The 26,822-nt window shown below is 41.8% G+C and overlaps 1 protein-coding gene across 1 annotated transcript; it reads right to left on the reverse strand.

Moving 5' to 3' along the window:
- On the reverse strand, positions 1 to 25,693 carry KRTAP29-1 (keratin associated like protein 29-1). Its single transcript, XM_056126559.1, is given in 3 exon segments — positions 1 to 285; positions 1,311 to 1,333; positions 24,697 to 25,693. Coding segments are annotated over 3 exon segments (1,305 nt in total).
- Between the last annotated feature and the right edge of the window lie 1,129 nt (positions 25,694 to 26,822).

Raw genomic sequence — 26,822 nt, forward strand, 5'->3', positions numbered from 1 at the left:
CTAAGGCATGAACTGTTCCATTGAAGACTTCCACTGAAATGTGAGTATATAAACTACATTTTGATGGGCATCTGCTGTGAGCCGGAAGTAACCATCCACCAGGGACACGAAGGACAAGGCCTCCTCGTGGGAAGAGAGCTTCAGCTTCATTTTTTTGTTGTCCTGCTTATTGATGCTGACCACGGACTCCTTGATGACAATGTGAGTGATTTCAGGGAAGTAACAGAAGTTGTTCCACTCTTCCCGGATCTTGCTTTTCTCCTCATTTTGTGTGATTGTGTGAAACTACATTTTAAAAAATATATAAAAAGTTTATTTTAGTCACCATGATTTATAATTCTGTCAATGATAGAGTTCCATGCATGCAACAACCAAACCCTCTCCCCTCCACCAGAGTGACCACTTCCCTCCATCATTATCTCAGGATCACCCCTAAAATACCAATCCTAAAATCCTTGTCCTCCCTGCAAGCTCTCTGCCATTAGTATAGTCAGGTCTGCAGACCAGTTCTCAGCCACATTTTCTTTCTTTATTATCTGTTCATCTGCACTTGGGTGGTTCCCATGACTAGACTCTTGTAAATAGCACTGTAATGGACATGCGTATGTGTATATCTCTTCAAATTAGTATTTGTATGTTCTTTCAGCAGATACCAGGAGTAGAATTACTGAATCATATGCTAGAGGCATTTTTAGTTTCTTAAATGTTCGTACTGTTTTCCTTTGAGGCTAAACCCCACCAACAGTCAATGAACTCTTCTTTTCCTCCTTATCCTGACCAGCACTGGTTATTTTTGGTTTTTTGGATGTGGACCGTTCTAACAGGTAGAAGATGATAGCTTATGGTTGTTTTGGTTAACAGCTCCCTGATAATATGTGATAATGAACATTTATTTATGTGGCCTTTGGTCATCTCTTTTTTAAATAGAATTGTTGTTTTCCAAGCACTACTCAGCAAAGATAACTCTGTTCCTTAATATTATGGAAATGTACATGCCACCACAGATTCCAACAGAGGGAGTCATCAAGGTCATGAAGGGTCATAGGAGTGTGAGGAACATGGTATATTCAGAACTTAGCTGACTCTTTTAGGGAAGGTAGAAGAAAGAGAGTAGAAAAGGTGAATTTGTGGAAGATGTTCAGAGCATATATCCCCAAAACAATGCAAGCAAATAAAATCCAGTGCCATGTACAGATGAATATATTTGCATTGAATTATACTTATAGTACATGGTTAGTTGAACATTTTAACATGAATCAAGGCTTTATAATTATATCTATTGAAAAGCATGAGAATAACCATAGAATTACCTCAATAGATAAGGAAAAAGCATCTCAGGAATTCCAGTCCCTTGCCAATATAGAATACCTGAGAAAAAGGAATAGACAAAACTTCATTATACTGATGAAAATAATCTACTGGAAATACAACTTCTTGTTTACAAAATACTGAGAACTCTCCTTCCCCTAGAGAGAATATTCAGGACCAGCTGCACCCTTCTTTACAAACATGCATGCCAGTCCATGCTTACTCCTGAATCTGTGCTTAGGATTCACTCCTGGAAGGGTTCAGGGGACCATATGCGGGGTTGGGGCTTGAACAAGGATTATCAGTGTGCAAAATAAGCACCGTACTGGCTGTACTATCTCTCTGGTCCAAAAATATTTTTATGTATATTATCAAGCACCATATACAAAAATGCTCATGGCAGCATAATTTTTACTGGTCTGAAACTGAACAAAACTTTAGTGATAATCAAAAGAACAACCAACAAATAAAGTGTGTAATATTCATTCAGTGACTGATTACACAATGATGACAATGAATTAATGACATAATTATATTATTGACTCTCACAATCACAATAAACAGCATCTATTACATATTTTGAAAAAATGTAAAGTTCATAAATAATGCCAAAACTGTATTCAGAGAGATAGCACAACAACTGATTTTTTTCCTTGCATGTGCAGCTGACCCAGGTTTAATCCCCAGCACTGCATATGGTCCCCTGAGTCTCACCAGGAATGATCCCTTGGCACAGAGCCAGGAGAAAGCCCTGAGCACCATCAGGTATGGCCCAAAATATTTTTTTAAAGTTAAAAAATAAAGAATACCAAAACTGAAGTGCAAAGTTAAAAGTCAATGGAGTGATAAGCTGTCTTTGAGGGGCATACATTGGAGGGGGCATACTTTGAAGGTACTGGGGTTAATTTCTATTTCATAAGCTAGAAATAGTGACTTGAGACTATACACTTTGTTCTAATCTATAACATTAGAAATAATATCTTAGACCCCAAAGGTAAGATACAATAGCTAGCAAAACAATACAATTCAAAACGATTCTTTTAAGAGTAAGACAAATAGGCATAAAAACATGTAGGTCTATGGCATGAAGCTCCCAACACTTGGTAAGGAAGAGTAACATCTGCTCTACCTGGTGTTGCTGAAATTGCACTAATATAACACTAAGTGCCCCACATCTAGGAAAACTTTGCTGGACTGGAAATCCCAGAACAATAGTCACCCAGAATGAACTGATTTTTTTTCTGAATCTCAAAGTAGTCCTTGTAGGTTATCATCCACATCCGTTCTGTTTGTCTGACGAGGAAGAGAAAAGGTGAAACATCCTCTCACAGGTGATTCATAAGACTGGGCTACACAGGGATACGGGCACCTCCAGAGAGAGTGGAGCTGTGACAGAACTGATTCCAGTGTCAGAGGAAACACCTAGACTCTGGATTCGCTCCTCCTTTGTGTGGAGCATCAGGGCCCACCCGATCACACCTCCCTATTTGCATGCAAACCACAAAGCTGGTGAGAAACACGCTCTGACCACATGAGGGTTCAGGAACTGGTCACATGACCAGACTATGATTAAAGCAGGGGCCCTGATGAGGTGCCTGCCTTCCTTTTATCTGAGACAAGTATCTAAGAATTAATCTCAATTAAGAAACACATTAAACATTAATTTGCCTAAAGATTAATGACATTTAGGGGAGAAAAAAGCTTCCTCTCACAACTACCTAGAGGCGATATTGTTTATAAACAAGAAAAGTGCTGCTTATTGGTGGAAACTCTGGAGGTCTGGGGTATAAAAGCTCAGAGCACAAGGAATTAGCATCTTCTGGGAAACCCTCTCTGAACACAGACCCACCACCATCCTCACCACCATGTGCTGCTCCCCTTGCTGCCAGCCTACCTGCTGTGGGTCCAGCTGCTGCTCCCCTTGCTGCTGCAAGCCCTGTTGCCCCCCACCTTGCTGCTGCAAGCCCTGCTGCCCCCCACCTTGCTGCTGCAAGCCCTGCTGCCCCCCACCTTGCTGCTGCAAGCCCTGCTGCCCCCCACCTTGCTGCTGTAAACCCTGCTGCCCCCCACCTTGCTGCTGCAAGCCTTGCTGCCCCCCACCTTGCTGCTGCAAGCCCTGCTGCCCCCCACCTTGCTGCTGCAACCCCTGCTGCCCCCCACCTTGCTGCTGTAAGCCCTGCTGCCCCCCACCTTGCTGCTGTAAACCCTGCTGCCCCCCGTCTTGCTGCTGCAAACCCTGCTGCCCCCCACCTTGCTGCTGCAAGCCCTGCTGCCCCCCACCTTGCTGCTGCAAGCCCTGCTGCCCCCCACCTTGCTGCTGCAAGCCCTGCTGCCCCCCATCTTGCTGCTGTAAACCCTGCTGCCCCCCGTCTTGCTGCTGCAAACCCTGCTGCCCCCCACCTTGCTGCTGCAAGCCCTGCTGTCAGCCTTGCTGTCCCCCATCTTGCTCCTGTTGAGCCTGCTGTCAGGCCACTGCTGCCGCCCTGGCATTGGGACCCACTGATGCCAGTCTTGCTGCCGCTGGAACCATGTGCCACAGAACAGCCTTCTGACAATAAACCTGGGCGACGCTGCTGCCTCCACACCCAGCAGCAGTGACATCCACAGGCTCCGGCCATCTTCCTCCTGGTCAGTTTCGGACTAGATGCAACCGACTCTGTGTCCAGGCATGGGTGGGTGCAGGGGGCTTCGGGCTTAAGCTCAGCTCCAGCTCCTTGACAGCTGTGGTTTTCTTAGGGTTCCTTCATCATCAGGCATCTTAAGAGATTTTTACGGATGACAAGCTTTTCTTTGAGTAATCTAGAGCACACATTTTTGTTATAGATTTCTATGCTTCTTCCACATTCTCTTTTTCTCTTATACATTATAAAATAATTTATAATTAGTTTTTTCTAAGTACTCATTAGTCATCTGTTTCACTTCCTCCTTTTTATGATCTTTGCATTGTCTTCCTAAGTATAAATTAGCTTACCTAATTCCTTCCCAATAAAAGTTTTGCTAACTTGCAGTCTACATCATGTTTGTAATTTTTATACGACATTTTCTCTTAAGGCCTTATGTTCATATTCTATTTCCTGTCAGTTATTTGTTAAAAGTCTGAGAATAACTCCTACACAGCAGAACCAAGAGGTTCATTTGCCACATACTTGAAGAGTAAAATTTATTTGACTGGTTCTGTGTAGAATTTGGCCAGGGACGGAGGGTCTCTGACCATCTCTAAGTTTCTTACTGTGAGTTGTAGGGGTTAAACTGCAGTCATTGCTCTGCTTTCCCTGTACCCTTTGGATTAAGCAATGCCCTATCTTGATGTACTGTTTTAGTAGTGGGAAAGTGAGAAACAGGTAGCTAAGCACAGGGAACCAGGGAGGCAGTCACAGGCAGAAGCCTTGAGCAGCCCATTCTGGGAATCAGCAGAGATGAGTAGTTCAAGTTATGATTCAGAGCAGAATAGCAGAACCCAAACCCACCTGTTACCTAGGGAATAAGGGGAATGGAGTGACTGAAACATCTAGTAAATTAATAAATGTTTCTACAAGACCTGAAACAGAATGGATCTACCACAAAGATTCCTAGCAATAAGCCTTCCTCCAAGTCCCTTGCTGTGTCCCTCATGCCTTAGTGTACCCCATTGTTTTGTGGTGAAGTAACCAATTGAAAAACTATTATTGTGCCTTTTTCTCTTTGTTTCACCATTGCTATGAATGCCAGAAAAACTCCTATAAAATATGCTCTGCACTCCTAGTCACAATTTCAGGTGACTGCCTAGTTGCAATCTGTCTTGATGTTAAATGATTAACTTTCCTTTTTTAATGTAGGAGTATTGCTATTTATTCAGTCATTGATTAGGCTGACTGAATTGGACATGAACTCCACCTTACTTCCCCCCCCCTTTTTTTAAATAATTTTATTTATTGAATCCCATGAAAGCAGTTACAAAACTTTTGGGTTTAAGTCTCGGTCATACAATGAAACAGCCATCCCTTCAAAATGGCCTTGCGATTTTGGAATTCATAAATTTTAACAATTAAATCTGGAGGGCTTTCTGCCAAAACCTGAAGGGTTCCGAGATTTGTTCCTGAGTCTCTTGGATCATGGCCATTAAGCAGCTTGATCAGGAGCCAGAGAGGCCGTTCATGGGCAGTGACTCCGGATCTCGTTGGGGCTGGAAGGAAAGGGCCACCGAGCTGCCAAAGGGGAGCAGGTGGAGGGACAGCACCCTTTCCCCCCTAAGGTGGCCCAGTGCTATTAACCTACTGCGGGGACTAGACGCAATTCTGCCAAAAGCTGCTGAGTTCCAAGATTTGTTTCTGAGTCTCTGGGATCATGGCCATTAAACAGCTTGATCAGGAGCCAGAGAGTCTCTTTGTGGGCAGCAATTCGGTATCTCCTTGGGGTGGGGAGGAAAGGGTCAGCTCCACCCCCATCCCATGAGGTCCTCCATGTCTTGTCACTGAGAGTCCAAACCTGACTGTCCAATGGCCTCTGCAGGATGATGGCCACCTAGCCACAAAGGGGAGTAGGCGGAGGGACAGCACCCTTTCCCCCCTGAGGTGGCCCAGCGACAGTAACTTACTGCGGGGTTCGGACGCATTTCTGCCAAAAGCTGCTGGTTTTTGAGATTTGTTTCTAAGTCTCTGGGATCATGGCTGTTAAGCAGTTCGATCAGGAACCAGAGAGGTTTTGCCTCCAATTATATAGCTGAGCCAGAGGTGGTTTGTGGGTGTGTCTCCCACATGCCTAACTTTTGGTTGTTTACTTTCTTGGTAAACTTGGCTCCAAGTTGTTGGGATCTGGCCATAGACACAGCAGCAATTATGGGGATTCTGGAAGTCTGAAGGTGCCATCAGGCTGCTGATGCAATCACCTCACAGGTACAGATTGACCTGCTGGCATCCCCATACCCCCAAATGATTAACTCTCCTTGCTTTCTCACCAAGCTGGAGCGATAACACAGCTTGCATATAGCCAACCCAGGTTCGATTCCTTCGTCCCTCTCAGAGAGCCTGGCAAGCTACCAAGAGTATCCAGCCCACACTGCAGAGCCTGGCAAGCTACCCGTGGCATATTCGATATGCCAAAAGCAGTAACAACAAGTCTCACTTCATGTTCCTGGAGTGAACAGACACCATTGGGCTACACTAGCATGAGACAGGGACCAATGGAGATGTTACTGGTGCCCACTCAAGCAAATCCATGAACAACGGGATGACAGTGTTACCGTGCTTTCTCACGTGAAGTTGTTTTCAGTATGATCGAATTGAGTGAATTCCATTACAACATTCCATCCATTTCTTACTCTGAATACAAGGAAGCATCAGTCTGAGCAATGGGAAGATAGATACTTTGGACTGAATTGCTTCTCTGCCCTCAAAAATATGCCCTTCGTATACAGAGAATGCTTCTGTCTGCTAATGTATTCACCATTACTTCCCAAACCTCAATGACCACCTGCCCAAGTAAGGCCAGCAAGCTGATTCTAAGAGCCATCCACTCTCTTTAAGCATCATGGTTTTGCTGGCAGAGTGAAGATACAGGCAAGCTGGGGCTTGTCTATAGAAATCTGACCTTGCAGGGATGGGACCTGGAAACATATAGGTCACATAGAATAGAGCATTTGGTCACATATAGTAGAGAATATTCTTAAAGGGATCAAGCAAATGCAAGCCCTCAGGACATTTCACATACCTCATACTATCCCCAAGAAAAAAACTTTCAGTTCATATTTTCTCTTTCTCTTAACCACATCTTGTGAAGAAAATTAAAAATATGAGCACAATTCTGGGGACTGAGCCACTAGACAGTGGAAGTTTTACCTTCACAACATTCACAAAACAGCACCAATTTTTTTCTGAGATGAAGATGAAGCATAAATGAAACTCAGATATATCTGGAATTCTCTGGAGACCCTACTTAAATCAGAACCAGGAAAGGGGATAATTGTTTTTATTTGTCACATTTAAATATTAGTCTAAATTGGTGTCCCATGACCTTAGTACTGCTGATCTTTTGGACCAAATAGTTCAGAACTAGCTGGATAAAACAAAACAAACACTGTACTTTGGCTCCATCCTCTAAATAGACCATTCTAATCTAGTAGAGAGCATCAACCCAGGTCAGCTGCTTGCAAAGCAAACACCCATACACTGCCCTCCCACTGTTCATCGATTTGCTCAATTTGCTCGAGCAGGCCCAGTAACATCTTCATTTTGAGACTTGTTGTTACTGTGCTTGGCATATTGAATATGTCACAGGCAGCCTGCCAGGCTTTGTGAGATACTCTCCATAGGTTGCCAGGCTCTCCGAGAGGGGAGGAGGAATCAAACCCAGATCGGCCAGGCTGGCTGCATGCAAGGCTGCACACCCTACCTCTGTGCTATCGCTCCAGCCCAACTAGCAGCATAGAGGGGAGTTATTCTATCCATTATACATTCTGCAGCATCTGTGGTCTCTAGTCACCAGGAACAGCCTTTCCTAGCTGTGTATTACAAAGCTAAAATGCATAGGAAAATAGATAAATGGCAAATTCAAGCTGAATCTTCAGGAATTGTCCATTATCAAAGTGAACGGTAATAAATCATGGTAGCAAAATTTACAGGGTACTGCTAAAAGTAGGTAAAGGGATATGCATGATACCCTTACAGTGCCTTTACCACAAACCATAATGACCAAAAGGAGAGGAGGAGGAGGAGGAGGAGGAGGAGGAGGAGGAGGAGAAGAAGAAGAAGAAGAAGAAGAAGAAGAAGAAGAAGAAGAAGAAGAAGAAGAAGAAGAAGAAGAGGAGGAGGAGGAGGAGGAGGAGGAGGAGGAGGAGGAGGAGGAAGAGGAAGAGGAAAAGGAAGAAGAGGAGGAGGAGGAGAAGGAGAAGGAGAAGAAGGAGAAGAAGAGGAAGAGGAAAAGGAAGAAGAGGAGAAGGAGAAGAAGGAGAAGAAGGAGAAGGAGAAGAAGGAGAAGAAGGAGAAGGAGAAGAAGGAGAAGAAGAAGAAGAAGAAGAAGAAGAAGAAGAAGAAGAAGAAGAAGAAGAAGAAGAAGAAGAAGAAGAAGAAGAAGAAGAAGAAGAAGAAGAGGAAAAGGAAGAAGAGGAGGAGGAGAAGGAGGAGAAGGAGAAGAAGGAGAAGGAGAAGAAGGAGAAGGAGAAGAAGGAGAAGAAGAAGAAGAAGAAGAAGAAGAAGAAGAAGAAGAAGAAGAAGAAGAAGAAGAAGAAGAAGAAGAAGAAGAAGAAGAAAAGTATCTGCAATAGAGGGAGACTGAGGGTGGGGGAGGTGGAAGGAGGGAAATTTAGGACATAGATCGGCCATCAGTGGTGGGAAATGTACATATGGTGAAGGGACAGGGTGTTGGAACATTGCATGACTGAAACCCAATCATGGAAAACTGTAATTGTTTATCTCATGGTGATTCAATAAAAAATATTTTTTTCATTCACAGGAAACAACAAAAGTAGTGTTGAGGGTAGGTAGGAATTTTAGCTTGGAAGAAATAAATATATCTAAGAAGCATGGAAAAATACTTGAGATCATAAGTCACAGAAAATACAAATCAAAACTTCAATAAGATTCTAATTTTATACCACTATAGGAAAACAATTTAAGTCTAACAACATCAAGAATAAGGATGATGTGAACCCAGGGTGGTTCTTGCATATTAAATGGGAAGAGACGGTGGAATAAACTTAGAAATGAATTTACATTTTTTTCTAAACATGCCAATAAACTTACTCCTCCAGCTTTGTTAATTATGTTATTAAACTGTGAGGCTTCTTGGTGGAGAGTCTGCTTCACTTTCAGTTTTTCTTTTGTCTATTAATAGACTCTGCCTGTTTTATCTATGTTTAACATACAGTCATGATCTCAGCCTCAAAAATGTGGTCAAATCCTATGAAAAAGCAGAAGAAGAAGAAGAAGAAGAAGAAGAAGAAGAAGAAGAAGAAGAAGAAGAAGAAGAAGAAGAAGAAGAAGAAGAAGAAGAAGAAGAAAAGTATCTGCAATAGAGGGAGACTGAGGGTGGGGGAGGTGGAAGGAGGGAAATTTAGGACATAGATCGGCCATCAGTGGTGGGAAATGTACATATGGTGAAGGGACAGGGTGTTGGAACATTGCATGACTGAAACCCAATCATGGAAAACTATAATTGTTTATCTCATGGTGATTCAATAAAAAATATTTTTTTCATTCACAGGAAACAACAAAAGTAGTGTTGAGGGTAGGTAGGAATTTTAGCTTGGAAGATGTACAGTTTTCCATGATTGGGTTTCAGTCATGCAATGTTCCAACACCCTGTCCCTTCACCATATGTACATCTCCCAAGTCTTTGCAACTCATCAGTATCTCTGCAAATGATTAATATCAACCATGTTTTATTATTTCACCTCTGTCCTGCTCCTCCTATTTCATCATCACTTAGTCATGAAGTCACCAGGATGATGAACCATACATGAGATTTTTCTCTGCTGGGCTATTCCCCTTAATAGCCTTAAGGGTCTTACATATGGATGTCATTTAATCTTATCTCTTCTAACCTCACTCTGTGGATGGGCATTTCAAGCTCAGAGACCACGTGATGCCAGTTTATTGCTGAGGTTTCCCACATGTGCAGTTAATCCACAGTTTCTGCAGAGAACTTTCCATTTTGAATTTTCCATTCGTTTTTTTTCAGACATTATCATTTCTAACTCAGAATCAAGCAAGGTTTTATTCATCTCCATTTTATGGTGAGTAGGAAAATGCTCTCTCCCTAGCAAAGGAAAGTAACATGTTTGCAGTTGCACCCCTTGGGACTGGAGTGATAGCACAGCGGGTAGGGCGTTTGCCTTGCACGTGGCCGACCAGGGTTTGATCCCCAGCATCCCATATGGTCCTCTGAACACAGCCAGGAGTTATTTCTGAGTGCAGAGCCAGGAGTAACCCTGTGTAATGCCAGGTATGACCCAAAAATCAGGAAAAAAAAGTTGCACCCCTAGCCAGCAACTTAAGTGGTTTAAAATACTAGATTGTTGGTGCCCCCCACCCTTTGCTCTCTGCTCCTCTGAGACCACACATACTTGAAGCCTTGAACATAAAAGCAAATCACTTGGCTTTCATACATTTTCACATTGCTTTCTTATCAATGGATGGGATGAAGGCTGGGGACTGGGAACTCAGAGTTATATCAAGATATTAAAATGGTTCTTGATTTCAATAGGTTTTTTTGAGTAGTTACTATGTGTTAAGATATGTGCCAAGTCCAGGGACTACAGATGTAGAAGAATGAGACATAGAAGATTACAGAATAAGAAGCTCACAGTCCCTACCCATATTGAGCTTCCACTGGAAATCAAATAGGAAAATCCAAGATTTTCACTTGCACAGCCAAAGCAGAGATGATAAACCTATGTCATTAATGACAGAAGAGCAATCATTCAAGGGGATTATGGAAATCTATTAAGGATTATATCTGGTCAACCCAATAAGGGAAGGAAGAAAATTAATTCCATACCATGGGTCAGAGAAATGACTCAAAGGGCTGCAGTACATGGTTTGCATGCAGGAGCTCCAGGTTCAAATCCCAGCACTGCATGGAAACAAAGCAAAGCTGGACCCTCACCCACTATTGCCTGTGGGACCCAAAACAAAGAAAAAGCTTCTAGACCAGATCCATGAATCAACATATTAAGTACAGTAATCATAGTGATAGTGGATGCATTGGAGTAAAAAGCTTCTCTTACCATGTGTGTGCATAACAATAAAAGTTGTTGGGAAAGTCTCAAGTTGTCTTTCCCAAAGTTTACAGTTACTAGTAACAGAACATGAATGATGTGAATACTTCTCTATATCATTTCAATCCCCATGACCCAATCTTTCCTGTCTTTCTCTGCAATAAACCACAGGTTGATTAATGAAGAAGGGGAGATGGAGAGATGAGCTTTCACTATATGGACATATTTAGACTTCCTGGCAAAACACACACAAAAAAAAATATGAACTGAAAATACAGATCACAAAACAGGAACTAGGCAAGGAAAAATCATGACAAGAGAACCATCTCTCTAGGCAGTTGATAGGGAATCTCAGTATAACAAAAACAGAACAGATAGTTCCTAAGCACCTAGGTATACCACTCTGTGCTTGAAATAACAATGAAGACCTGATAAGGCCAAGAAATGGATGATTTTTAAAAAAATAGTGTCTTAAAATTAGTGATCACCACTTGGAGATACTTGCTTGAGTGGAATTTCCTTGGAGAGAGAAAAAAATAGGTAGCTACTTAATGGGTAAAAATTTAAGCTCCTGGCAAAGGATAAGAATGATGAGATCTCAGAGAATTAACAAGGGTAGGGAAGGGCTCAGCAGTGCCATTCAGTGCCACTGTGAAGGGACAGGGAGAGGTGTTTCTTGGAAAGGACTGCTCAGGACCCCTGAAGTGTCACCCAGAATCTAGAGCAATTCTTTAAAGACAGTCCCAAGGATGCAACAGACCATAAGGTGTACAGATTTTCAGTGATGAGACCTCTGAGCATTGGAACCACTTAGCAGGAAGTTTCTGAGGATTCTTGCCATGCCTGAAATACTTTGAGATTCCTCCACACTTTGCTTCGCCCCCTCATTACTTGACTACTGACTGCTCGCTAACATGTTATTATTCTCTGAAGACTATAGGCATGTAAATTCATAACGCTTTCAAGAAAACATGCACACTGTCATGATAATTGGTATTCTCTGACAGAGAGTAAAACAAATAAGACTGTCTTCCCAAGGCCATTCGGGGTCACAGCACAGCCTTGATAAAGGTATCAAAGATGATCTGGAGCCTGGCCACTATTTACAAACCAAAGGCACAGCCGCCATCAGGAGCAGACTTATGTGAGAAAGACACACCCATAAAACTATGTTGCTTGTTTATGGATGCACAGAATTCACAGAACTTCTCAACCACCACTTGAACAAGAAATCTGGTTCTGCTAAAGGTTCAGATGCTATTTGATGCATTCATGACCCAGGTCAGCTCAATTGCAAAACTTGACAACTTTGAGCTCTGCAACGTATTGTCCCTGAGAGATGCTTGGTTGGCATTGTCAGTGTTTACCTCTGTGCTCTTATTCACTCGCAATTTCATGCTCAACCAGCTTCCTTATTTAATGTTCACGTTTCTTATATCTCTCATTACATATGAATTCATTCCTCGACTTTGGAAATGTACACTGGTAGGCAGAATGGATGTTGGAACATGTATGTTATGAAACCTAATCATGAACATTTTTGTCTCACAGTGATTATATTTAAATTTTTAATTAAAATTTTAATAAATTTTAATTAAAATTAATAAATTTTTAATAAAATATTTAATAAAATAAATAAATAGACAAATTTTAAAAAGAAAACACTCTTTCTTTTAGGATGACACATAACTTGACTTTGGTTCTCTTATTTTGGGATGGGAGTAAGTAGGGAACTCCCAAATGGTGCTTAGGAGGCCCTCGGGCCCCACTGGTGATTCTCTATCAACCAACTAGTTGTTTTAAAACTAGTATCTAAAGATGTTCAGGTCCTGTGGTACTGGAAACCCCCAGGACTGTATCCAGCTATGCTTTGTGGCTATGTGTTGCCTTAACTACTGTACTAACTCCTAACTTCTGGTTCTTCCATTTCAAGTAAATTCTAAGACTTTGATGGTATCTCCCTTTGGTTCCCATTGCCCTGTATCCACATTCAAACCACTGAACGTTCTTGATGAAATGTATATTTGAGCTCATTTCTACCATGAAAGCTATTGACTATTCACAGTATTTCTCATTGTAGCCAGGACAACTTCCTTTTCTCTTCTTTTCAAAAATATTTTTAACACAATTCTCCATGATGCAAAAAGTCATCAAAATGCCCCGTGCAATTTAGGTTTGTATGTATTGGCTCATCAGATTGTAATCTAACCTCTATAGTTTGTCATGAGCAAACCAATATTATATCCACACCCTCCCTCCAGTGGGTTATGCTAATGATCACACTATCACTAAATTACTCTACTTATGACTTTGATCAAATATTAAAGACAATCCTAGGTTAGGACTGCTAGAGCAATGAAACATAATGATGGAAGGCACAGGGGTTAATGTCAGACCTTGTTTCCTCCATTCTGCTCTTTCATAAATGAAAACCTTCTCCCTAGAGATTCCCTTTGACATCTCTTTCATAGTTTAGCACTGTAGCACCATCCTGTAGCACTGTCCTCCCGTTGTTCATCGATTTGCCCGAGTGGGCCTAGTAACATTGTGAGACTTGTTACTGCGTTTGGCATATCAAATACGTCACAGGTAGCTCGCCAGGATTTGCTGGGTGGGCGAGGTAATCTCAGTAGCTTGCCGAATTCTCCGAGAGGGGCAGAAGAATCCAACTGGGGTCGGCCAACTGCCGCATGCAAGGCAAACGACCTACCAACTGTGTTCATGGTTCAAAAAATGCACCTAATGATTTTTCATATGTTTGCCCTAGCACAGCGGGTTGGCCGTTTGCCTTGCAAGCGGCTGACCTAGGGGCAACAAGATTCGGTTCCTCCGCCCCTCCTGGAGAGCCAGGCAAGCTACCAAGATTATCCGGCCTACAAGGCAAAGCCTGGCAAGATACCCATGACGTATTTGATATGCCAAAAACAGTAACAACAAGTCTCACAACGGAGACACTACTGGTGCCCGCTCGAGCAAATTGTTGAACAATGGGAGGACAGTGCAGTGCTACAGTGAAGTGCAGTTTGTCCTTGAAACAAGAACGAACATTAGATGTCACACACAGACTCTGGGATATTTGTCATTTTATTTAAGAGGAATGGAAAAATTTTCAAAGACGAAAATAATCACAAAAGAAATGTGCAGTCTCAGAGGTAATTTACCTAAGAGTAAGGGATTAAGATTCAAATAAAATTATAGCTATGAGCTAAATTAAATATACATGTCATTGTAAAATAGACTTCTTCAAATAGAAAATATGGTTTTCTATTTTCTATGAATATGATGACAATGTGTTCATCAACATTGACCAGAGAAGAGACACAGCACTGCAGTCTCTTTCTGTGACCCACCTCAGGTACTCAGGGACTTCTAGGGCCTTAGCAAGTGGCAAGACCAAGTTTCCCAGTGAGTCCTTCAGTCTATCTATGAGAACAATTGTTAAGGTCAATTGTTCAGACCCTAGTCATGGCAGCTGCCCAATATTTCCATAGAAACATGCCTCCTCAATGTTTCAAAAATTTTGTTTCATTTTTTTCTACCTTTGATGATAAATTCAAAAGGTTTTTCTGCTTAGAGTAGGGCCTAAAAATTAGATTTATGATAACATAATAGAAATTATTATGTTGATCTACTAATATTTCCAGTCTCACTCCAATAGCTTGTGACCAAAGACTACAATGACCACCTTGTTGGAATGAGGAGGTTATCTGAGGACGCTTGCAACAACATGCAAAATACTGAGACAGGTTTTGTGTGCTTAGGGCTCTTATAAGTCCCACGTTTAAAAAATGTTTTTCTAATTTATTTTCATGTAAACAAAAACCACATCTGTTGATGCAATTCTAGAATTGAAATTGATTAGATAAAACTCCAATATTAAAATCAGTAAGTATAAAATAAATCTATTTTTAATGTGAAAATTATTACATCTGATTATGGAATTGTTAAATTTGCATCTAAGAATTTATTAGGCTGTTTATTATTAGTTGAGCCTTCTGTGTTATTGTTTTTGTTTAAGTTTATTTGGCTTCTATGTTATTTCCCATCTAATTTGGTGTGCTTCAACTGGAATTTCAATATTGAGGAGTTAGGAGGTGTCCAGAGACTTAAGGATCTATGATCTAGGCCAATGAGTTGACACGGTGGGGAATATGGGAGGTCGGTGTGGGCTTCCAGAAATATGGGGCAAAGGGGGAGGCTGCCCACCCCAACTTTGGGAAGATAACAGAATTCTCAGTCTGGGCACTGGGGTACCTAAAATTATTTGCATTTCTGCAGTGTCTGAATATTCATGAAGCAGTGGAGTTGAGTCCTTGGTGTAACTGCAGTAGTGGGGTATGTGTGCAGCTGTCAGGGCTTTGACAGGACAGGTACTCAGCCTGCCCACAGCCTGAGGGTGCCCCAGAGTTTTCACAGAGACCTGTGTTTTCCTGAATTTTAGCTGTTTGGCATTCATCTCCTTGGAAATTTAATTCGGAATGGGTAAAGCAGAACCAGTGACTGAATCAACATGGCAGCAACTTTAGTCCCGGATCTTACTCAGAATTATCCTTGATTCTTATTTAATAATTCTCTACCTACCCACACCATTAGTTTCCAACACCATTAGAGGATCTTAACCTTGGAATAATAGTTAGGTTCTTGATTCCTTCTGTATGAGGCTGGGTTTTCAACATTCATTCAATTGAAGAGGCTAAATTTAAGAGAATAAAAAAGCCTAATCAGTAAACCTGCCAGAGTGGCAAACCTGGGCATGTTTCACATGAATATTGTGGCTGAGACATAGACCTTTGGCCTTTGATCTTCAAATCCCTTGAGTGTTTTGGTATTTGTATCTTGATTCAACTCTCTTTTCCTGCCCCTCAGCTCTCTAATCCCTCATCTAAACTTTAGCTCTTGCCTTCTGCCAAATGGAGGAAATAAATCCACAATTTGGATCATGCTCATCATTTTTTCTGAGCCATGCTATTGCCAAAAGTTAATGTACTTAAAGAATGTCTTTAGAGTGTATTTAAAGAATGTGCCTGTTTACAGATGTTCACAGAAACAGACCCTCGAGGCAGGTCCTGCCCAAGCTCAAGATAGAACTATCTGCTCAGATCTCAACTCCTTCTGGCACATAAAATATCCCTATTAGAATAGGAGGAGAACTTATCTCTCCTCAAGTGTTCTTGCAAGACTCTTGATTTGTAACACCAGAATGGACCATTATCAGACTCACCTTTCTCAAATCATAAATTTAAAAAATCTATATTGTAAAGATAGTGTAAACTTGATTAGGGAAGCATGTGTGCTTTGCCAGTCTCTGCTGTCCTATGTTCACAGGGCTGTTAATCTGTTCCTGGTCAAAAAAAACCTTTAGGCCTTCAGGTCCTCTATTCTAAACAAAAGCATTACTTTTCCAAGGTAAGGGCATGGTAAAAACCAAGCTCTTCAGTTTCATTCAGATTCTTGGAACACAGAGGGAACTCTGTGGAGGGAAAGGGACATATTTCAAAGAACTTGCAGTGCTTATTACTAGCAAAGTTAACCCCTTTCTTCCTTTCAGTGCCAATAGTAGTATCACTGTCACTCACTATCATCCCGTTGCGGGTACCAGTAAAATCTCCATTCGTCCCAGCCCTGAGATTTTAGCAGCCTCTCCTTACTCATCTTTCCTAACACTGCCATGGTAGAGGCTCTTTCAGGGTCAGGGGAATGAGACCCGTTATTGTTACTGTTTTTGGCATATCAAGTACGCCATGGGTAGCTTGCCAGGCTCTGCCAAATATAAATCAATATCTAAACAACTAAATAAAACTAAATAAAGAAGAAGTATTTTTCCTCTACACAAATAATCATAAGAAGAACATGTTTGCATTGAGTTTAGTAAAATTTAGATTATGACATGGCAGGATAACTCAATATTAATTAATTATGGAAACAATAACATTTGAGCAGAAGTATATGAAAAGGGAGTTGAAAAGAGGAACTAAAGGAGCCTAATTGGTGTAAGCAGCATGGAGTAAATTAGTTTTCTACATGAGTTCAGTTTCCTAGCTTAAAATTATTGCTTTACAAATAATGAAGCACCGGGTCATTCTACAGCCATCATTGTCACTGTCACTGTCACTGTCCTCCCGTTGTTCATCAATTTGCTCAAGCGAGCCCAGTATTATTGCCCATATTAGGTAAAACACCAACATGTGGGTGTGATTTGAACTGGCATCTGCTCTGACTTGGTCTGTCTCACAGAGCATGCTTATACAATTTTCATTTTTATTTCTCATTCAAGGATATCTTTTTATGAGAACATTGAATAGTGAGATCCTTGAGCCCTTTGCAAAATCACTGGCAATCTAAATCATGGGGCATCTTTTTTTTTTCTTTTTGGGTCACACCCAGCGATGCTCAGGGGTTACTCCTGGCTCTGCACTCAGGAATTACTCCTGGTGGTGCTCAGGGGACCATATGGGATGTTGGGAGTCGAACTCGGGTCAGCCACATGCTGACAAACGCCCTACCTGCTGTGCTATCGCCCTACCTGCTGTGCTATCGCTCCAGCCTTCATGGGGCATCTTGATGAGTGTCAGCATCAGATATTATTTTCATACAATCTGATTTAATCAAGTTCTCCCAAGAAGGGGTGGGCCTGTCAGCACTTGGAATGCACATAACAGGATATGAAGTCCAAGTGCCATTTTTGTTTGATGACGATTGAAATGATCACAATATTGCCAAGAGTTGAACAATAAATCTCTCAGCTGCTGCACAATTAGCCATCACCCAATTGGAATTCTGTTGTAGATGTTGTTGCCATTGGTGCTTGGAATGGCATTTATAGGATTTTCTGTACTTCAAATTACAGAGTTTCTATTTGGTTTAGTGCCCAAATCACTGCTCTCTTCTCTTATTCTCTACCATAAACTAGTAAATATTAGTTTTCTGTTCAGGTTGTCTACCTGGATCATACATAAGAGTTGGACACCCTTGCATTGAATGAGTTATTCTTGCTTCCCCCTTTCCTTGTAATTTGGTTCAATCAAGTCTATTTATTCCTTCTCTAATGGTTTAAAATACAAATCAAGCCATTCCTCTAGTAAAATAATCTGTTATTAAAAAAACAAAAAGATTTTATTAAAGAGAATACATTACAGTCTTCATTGCAGAAGACTGTAAAAGTTAGGTTTTGTGATTACTAGAGGGAGTGTGGATTTAACTAATGTGTGAAGTTCTAAATCCCTGTTCTCCACCCCTGCTGATAGTCTTTGTCATTGTTTAACTTTTTCATTTCTAAAAGGACTCCATTCTCCTAATAAGTTTTCTACTCACATGCTTATTTAAATTTCTGTTAATTCTCAATTAATTATCCAATAAACTCTATTCATCTTGTATATCCAGCTGTGACCTAAAGTATGTGCATGGTGTACCTTCTGAAGCCCTGAGATTTATAGGATACTTTCTATTTTACCAACATCTTCTACATCCATTTCCATACCACAAAGGCAAGAGGCCAAACGCAACTAACCAGAAAAAAACAGATATTCTGCTTAAAGAACCCATTTGAGCTCTAATTTTGTTTGCAAGAGCTCTGGACTACTCACTATAAAATTACTAATAACATAGCTTTATCCAACTCTATTTCCATTCCAGGTATAGCCTAAATTTTCTAAGAAAATAGATCATAGAGAAATTTTATATTTCAGTGTCTGGGAGTATTATAACAAGAGGAACAAGTGTCTGCAACAAAGCCAGAAAGAGGGAGAGAAAGAAACACTTTTTTAAAACTTTAAATGAGCTATGAAAATTTTTGTTGGAAAAGATCAAGGAAGGTATATTTTCATTTGAATCATAAAAATATTAATTTTTGTAAACTAAAGATAATTCAGTAGTTGCTATCAAATATCTGCAGAGTGCTATCAAATATCACACACAGCAATTCCTATGGGAAGACTAATGAGACTTCATTCAAATTCTAGCAACTTTCCTGCAGGTGACTAAGACATCAAACCAAAAGTACTTAATTCTGTAGAAAACACCTTTAATTAAAAAGGAAAGTTCATAAGCAACAAGATTAAACAAGGTGTGTGTGTGTGTGTGTTAAGAGAGAGAAGAGACCCCCTTGGTGGCTCAATGGCTGTCATCCTCCAGAGGCCATTGGACATTCAGATTTGGGCCTGCAGTGACGAGACATTTTGGGCCTCACGGGATGGGTGGTCCTGTCCTCCCCACCTCAACAAGACCCCAAGTCATCGCCCACGAACGGCCTCTCTGGCTCCTGATCAAGCTGCTGAACAGCTATGATCCCAGAAACTCAGAAACAAATCTCGAAACTCAGCGGCTTTTGGCAGAAATGCGTCTGGACCATGCAGTAGGTTACTGTCACCAGGCCATCTCAGGGGGGGATTGGGTGTTGTCCCTCTGCCTGCTTCCCCCTGGCGGCTCAGTGGCCATCATCCTCCAGAGGCCATTGGACATTCAGATTTGGGCCTGCAGTGACGAGACATTTTGGGCCTCACGGGATGGGGGTGGTGCTGGTCCTGTCCTCCCCACCCCAACAAGACCCCAAGTCATCACCCACAAACAGCCTTTCTGGCTCCTGATCAAGCTGCTTAACGGCCATGATCCCAGAGACTCAGGAGCAAATCTCGGAACCCAGCAGGTTTTGGCAGAAATCCCTCCATATTTAAGTGTTAAAATTTTGGAATTTCAAAATCGCACATTCACTACTGCACCCACGCAACATCATATGTCATTCGTAACCAGCAATAGGAAACAAATTGTCTACTCTTGCCTTTTCAGCAGATCTGAGTGTTGGGGTAAAATCTCAAATGATAATGGTGGGTCTGGTGTCAAAATATTGAATGTGATCAAAGTAGAGAGTAATGTGCAAATCATCTGCCCCACAGGTAGGGGGAGGGCATGGGATGGGGGTATACTGGGGTTATTGGGGGTGGGGAATGGGTACTAGTGAAGGTACGGGTGTTTCATTGTATGACCAAGACTTAGACCCGAAAGCTTTGTAACTGCTCTCACGGTGATTCGATAAATAAAATTATAAAAAATGAAAAAAAATAAGGTGGAGTTCATGCACAATTCAATCAGCTAATCAGTGGCTGAATAAATAGCAGTACTCCTACATAAAAAAGAGAGGGAGAGAGAGAGAAGAGAGAAGAGAGATTGAGAGGGAAAGATTTTAGTTCCTTTCAAGTTAAATATGGAGATAAAAATTTCTAAAATAGCACCTAGAATTTAATATAAAGTAAGTTCCTCTAAGTGATGCTCATTTTTTTTGGATACCTTTGTATTCACTTCTCATTCAATTCATGATCCATGAATATATCAGTATATGCAAAGGAAAACCAATGCTTAGAAGATTCATTCACTCCTGTATTATGATCTTTTGTTATTTTTGAGAGACTGGAGGTTGAACCCATGGTCTCATGCAGATAAGGCGTGCCCTCAACTACTGAGCAACATCTGTTGAGACCCATCCACTCTTTTTTTTTTCACAGATTTAGGAAACTTTATTGTCCACATAGTGAATAGACTAAGGCTTCTTTTCCACCCAAAACTTGATTTTTTTTTAACATGGCACCAATTTATTTTTTCAATTTTTTTATTTTTATAAGTTAGTTCACAATATTTGATTACATTTAATATTCAAACACCAATTCCACCACCATTACACCTTCCCACCACAAAATTCAGGATGTTTCCATCCCAAGCCCCAAGCCCTGTCCCAAAACACAATTGAAATAATCTATTTTGTATTGTCTATTATGAAGAACTGCTGAACAAGCTTACAAAAAAGTGTTCATAGAGGAAACAGTGTGAAAATTGTTCTATTTTGGCAGGAGCCATTAAGACATTCTATAGTATATCACTAACTATGTTGTTAAAGTTTGGGTGATGTGATCTTTGATATATATATATGTATATATCTGAAAATATGTATATACACATATATATATTTCCCTTTATGATTTGTTGCCTACTGTCTGAACCCCATCACATGTGGTGTAGTAATTATGAAGAATGGTAGGGAGTGTCTTATGATGTGTCAGTCCAGGAATATATTCACTCATATGTGAGGTTTGGTCCAAGTGTGTGGGGAGTGGCCTTGAGCGTGGCAGCGGTTGGGTTGTGGAGGTTTTCTGCTGCCGAGGCTGGGTCCTTGGGGCAAGGATGGCTCTCACGCAACCCCTCTGGGGCACCCCGAGTGAAATAGACTGGCACAAAGTCCAGTGGTATGGCTATGGGGGCCTCATGTTATGCTCCCTTCCGGGAGAAGTAGCCATGTGATCTGGTTGGTGGCCAATGACAAGATTATCTGGTAGGAAGTGGCTTATGGGTGTGATCCCTGGGTTGCTGGAGACTGGGGGAAATGGGCAGAGGATCTCCCCTCCCGGGTCCTGTTGAGCCCAGAGTCCAAGAGAACCATCCACTCTTAGACTTGCGTCCAGGCATGAGATTCTGGAGTCTGTACTTGTGTGGTACTAAAACAGGGAGGGAGGTTTTCAACATGGGTATCATTAAGACTACAGTCAGCAGTCTCTAAGTGCAAAGAATGTTACTTCCAAGGCTATAGAGGGACTATGGCTTCTGACTTGGATACTCATCTTCAGACCACTTTGTCTAGGAGAGTCTAGCTGTAATGTCACGGGAATCACTTACTACTGTATGAAGAATCCCACCATATGGCAAGAAAACAACCTTTGGCCAATGGCTGGCAAGAACCAGTGGCCTGCTAACACCCACATGAGTGAACTTGAAACTGAGTCCTTCCCCCACCAGGCCATAAAAGGGCTACAGTGTCAGCCAACACCAAACTAAAAAATATAAAAGACCCTTGCTAGAATTTCTTATTTTAACCGCACCTGGATTTCCGACACAAAGAAATAGAGGGTAAATGTTGGCAGTGCTCAGAGGCTACTTCCAGCTCAATGTTCAGGGATCACTCCTGGTGTTGCTCATGGGACTATATGTGTGCTGGGGTCAAACTGGGGTGATCTACATGTAAGGTAAAGCACCTTAACCTCTTCACTGTTTCTCTGACCCCTCCATGATACATTTTAAATATCCAAAATATAAGATGTCGATTCTGGGTGGTGGGTGTTTGCAATGTATTTCTTAAAACTTTCCTGTATTTTAAAAATTGCTCCCCTGTCCTGTACATAGCGTAATAAAAATTAGGCTATATGCATGTTTAGACTCGGCCGAGCATTGTTTATATGAGGAGTTTAAGACAATTTTATGGACAAGTTTGAGCAGGCCTAAAGGAACTAATAAATGCCATGTTATTTAAACTTCTGCCAAGCACAAGGAAGATACAAAATTTCTCATCCCACGTTTTCTACTTGACATGTTTAAAACCTGCAGTTTGGCAGGGATTAATTAAAAAGAAGGCGTTGGTCCATGAAAACCTTTGCCAGAAATCTATCATTGGAGTAATATAAGTAATAACATAGACATAGATAGGTCAGAACTATTGCAAAATAAAAGTTTATATTCCAGGCATGTTGAGAATATAACATTAATTAACAGATTTATTTTTTTTTAAAAATTGTAACTCCTTAAACTTGTAACATGCACATTATCAAAAATTCTATTTAGGACTAAGGGAAAATTCAGCCTACTTCCCAAAATCACATCAATCTTTTGTAACGGAAGTGTCCTTGGAATACTTAGGAGAAAACCAATCAAATGTCAATTTTAGGAGACAGCCTATCCATGGTATTTCTTTTGTGATCAAGATCCTCTCTTTCTTTTATTAATTTCATTTTTTTAAAAAAATTATTTGTACATAATTGAGTCAATTCTACCTTTACTTTCTGGCACATTTTTTTTTCTGGCACATTTTTATTTCTGGTCCTTACAATGTTCTTCTCTTAGTTATTTTTGTCTTTCTGTGCTTATATATCAATTTCTTTAATTGCCATTATTCATATGAGCCATTCTCAGCTACTGCATTTTGATCATTGAATTTTGTTTTCACATATTCTCATAAAATGTTTAGTACATAAGTACTATATGTTCCTGGAAACTGCAATGTATTTTTACTCTGTCTAGTCACTAAGTAGAATATGTTTAAGATCCAGCTTTACACCTATTCATCTAATTTCTTGCTTCTTATTCCTGCATAAGATGTATGATTGTAGATTTTGTTTAAACTTGACTGGGTCACAATGTGTTCAGATATTTGGTCAAACATTGTTCTGAGTATTTTGGATAAAATTAACATTTTGATTGGATCAAGCACATTGTCCTTTTTATGGGGCCATCATACACTCACCTGGAGATCCATCCTCTGGCAGATAGCCCTTCAGACTTTTTCATCATGCATGCCCCTGGGTCTCCTGCCAGGCAGCCCACATTGCAGATTAGGTCTCATGTGCCTTCATACTTCTGTGAGTTGAGTTCTTGTTCCTTTTCTAAATCTCCATATTTATTAGGGACTCACGCCTCCTGTTGATTCTTTTTCTCTGGAAACCCTGGCTAATGCTTTCCTCCATGGAAGGAATGTGTCCCTTGCCCACACTTCTAACAGAGATCCTATAAAATCAGTGCCTTCACAGACATACCACAGTGACTATCTCTTACATGTCCCCTGAAAAGCTATGTGAAGAGCTTTGGGTTTTAGGTCTAAATTGTTTCACAGTCCCAGAGCTCCTTTAAAGAAACTCCAAGTTATTGCTCCAAATATACTATGAATTGTCCGCTAAGCTTTTTCCAAAAGAAAACCAATATAATTATGTTTTAAATGTTTAGATTTAATAATTATACCTAGAAATACCAAATTTACTCAGTTCCCCAAAGAAGTTGTATTTATAAGTTATCTCGAAACATGTTATAAATATTGTCAACAAACAACTGACAAAATTTTTCTAAAGCAATTTTCATGCCATTTAAATGGATCATTAGATAAATTGCACATTAAAATCAATGCCCTGGGCATTTTCCTTAACTCTTCTTTATGATCAAAGCCTCGGATTTATTTTGTTCTATGCCTTATCTGGACCATTCTGGACTACTTCTATCTTTGACTTCCCATCTTTTACTGTGTGGAAACTGAAGCTACGCACTTCCAAAAACCTCTTAGTTCGGAAGCTGGGGAATTATTGATCCTCCTTCCTTCCTGCTTAAGTATATGTATTTCTACCATCGGCTAGCTGTATAGACCATTGGCTTGGAAAGCCTAAGGTCAAGTGTGAGCAGAGGATTTCTCATAGGGACACCCTGAAAGAAATAAAAAAAAGCACTTGGAGAGTCTTTTTATTAAGCTTGAGCAGTCATCATTTTATTAGCAGTCACATTTTTATTAGTAATTAGTAACAAAGGAGTCTTCTTCAAGACTGGGCAGCATAAGATGAAAGAAGAACTGGGGGAAGACTTTGCTGGAGTGAAATGAATTGACATCAGGAAATGGAAGCATAGCATGGACCGTGCTTGGGAAAGATGGGGTCTCTCTTCTTTAAGAGAGCTGGCTCGTTCCCTTGGCCATCCCTGGAGGCACCTGGGACTGAACTTTAAGGAAAGGCAGTAAGCAGACAGCATCCATGCTCAGTTGGGGGAATCACAACTGTTCATTGCAGACTTGTAGACAGCAGTGGAGCTCAGAAATGGTACCAGAGTTCTCCATCAATGAACAGGTGCCTTGCAGAAGCCAGACTCGAGACTGGGTTGTCAGGAAACAGACAAACAGGTACTAGATTTACCGACACTTGGAGAAGCTGGTTGGAAGCAATTGGAGCCAGCACTGGACGATTTTCCCCCACCTGTCACACAACAAGTTGGTTGACAGGAAGAGGATTGGCAGCCTCCTTGGTTACAGGAAGTGGATCCACAAGTGGGTGGGCCAGAACACACGGTGCCACCGGAAGCTGGTTTGCAAGTGGTTGGTACAGAACAAGGTGGTTGGCAGGGAGTCACTGGCTGGCACACAAAGGATATGGAAGAAGCTGTTTGGCAGTAAAGTGGCTGGCAGGGGGAGGGCACACAGCAAGTAGGATTGCAAGAACTGAACACACAAGGTGAAGACTGGCAGGAAACAGGCATGGACAGAACGGATTCACAAGGCTTGAAAATGTAGCAGATGGGCTGATAATATGCTGATTGGCAGGGCTGGACCTCACAACTCATAGGTGGGCATAAGTCAGCTTGACCACAAGTTGCCTGGCCTGGGCAAGATACACAGACACTTGGTGGGCAAGGTGTTTCAGTACAAGAAGTTACCTCAGAGCAGGGCGGCTGCCGGGAGTTAGGATCACTGCCCACTGATGGGTCACAGGCTGCCTGGCCTGAGCCAGATGTGCAGGCAGGTTGCTGGCTGGAGCTCAGCTGGCCAGGGCCGGGTACTTCACAGCTCTGAGCTTGACGTGCGCTGGATTCTGAACCTGAGGGCTGGCAGGAGCTCACCACATGAGGAGACTGACCAGTGCCTGACTCACAGGCTGTGTAAGAGCGAATGGGCTGGCAGACAAAACCCACACAAGTCATTGCTGGCAGGCAGGGAGGTTGGCAAGAAGTTGGTCCGCAGCCCTCAGGGACGCTGCTGGATGCCTAGTGTTTTTCTTCACACGTAACCAATTGCCATGTTCTGCTTCGGCAAGTGCTAGGCAAACAGAGCCCCTTTCGGCAGCTGCCACCATTGGAGCATACGGAGATGGTGGGCACGGTCGTGGCGTTCGCAGGACAACAGCCGTCTGCTGCCATGCTGCTGGGCCTGACCTTGAGGGATTCAGATTCAGAAGTCTTAGAGTTTGCCAGACATCAGGCCCCAACTGGCTTATATAGTCCTTTGCTGGGGATGTTGACCTGACCCAGAGCATCTTTTCCTTGTTATTGTTTCCACTCATTTGCATACAAACATCTGATTAGCAGGCTTCTGGAGCCTGGGAGATGCTGTCTGCACTTTGGGAACTTGTCTGTTTAGCTGGGAGTTTTCTTTGCTGTGTTTGGATTCCTGGATGCCACTCCGGCTCTGGAATGAGCTGTCTCTTATTTACAGGATGTTCTCCAGCCTCCCTGAAGCGGCCTCGGCCCACACTACCCTCTCATCAGGAGGCCACCACAGCCCTGCCACAGCAGCCCACTCCTCTGCCAGGAATGCAGCCCTGCCTTTACTCCCCTCCAACAACCAGGAAATGATGCTTTGAGCCTGTGAAAGGAGGCCCACAGAGGGAGGCCCAAGTCAAAGATGGTGGTTGAAGGAAATCAGGTGCAAGTCCCAGTGCTGTAGTCAGGGACTTAAAAAGACCTGGACAATGTGGGCTGGGCAAAGACTTTGTGTCCAAGCAAACCAGTCCACAGGCAAGAAGGTCTTTGACATACAGGCTTCTTTCTAGGGGCCCTGAAAATCTTTGAGATGCAGAATTTCAGGCCCACGGTATCTTCTGGATCTCCAGAAAGAGACTCTCTAACACTGGAAAAAGGTAAAGTTAAGAATACCAAGGAAAACCATCAACAGTTCCCACTTCTCTCCCCACAAAATTTGGGGATAAGGGACAGTTTAGAAAAACTGTATTAAAACTCATTTTACAGGAGTTCTAAAATTTTAAATAGGGTGCTCAAGCTGGAGTTAATTTTTTTTGTCTTTTGGGTCACACCCAGTGATGCTCAGGGGTCACTCCTGGCTCTGCACTCAGGAATTACTCCTGGCGGTGCTTGGGGGACCATATGGGATGCCGAGGATTGAACCCAGGTCGGCCGCGTGCAAGGCAAACACCCGACCTGCTGTGCTATCACTCTGGCCCCAGGAGTTAAATTTTTAACTAGATGGTGATATTGGAGTCCAGAAGCATCTCCGCAGCATGTTGCTCTCTTCCAAGATTTATTTGTGAGT

Source organism: Sorex fumeus, unplaced genomic scaffold (assembly GCF_029834395.1).
Source record: "Sorex fumeus unplaced genomic scaffold, SorFum_2.1 ptg000063l, whole genome shotgun sequence".
In the NCBI taxonomy this organism is placed as follows: Eukaryota; Metazoa; Chordata; class Mammalia; order Eulipotyphla; family Soricidae; genus Sorex; species Sorex fumeus.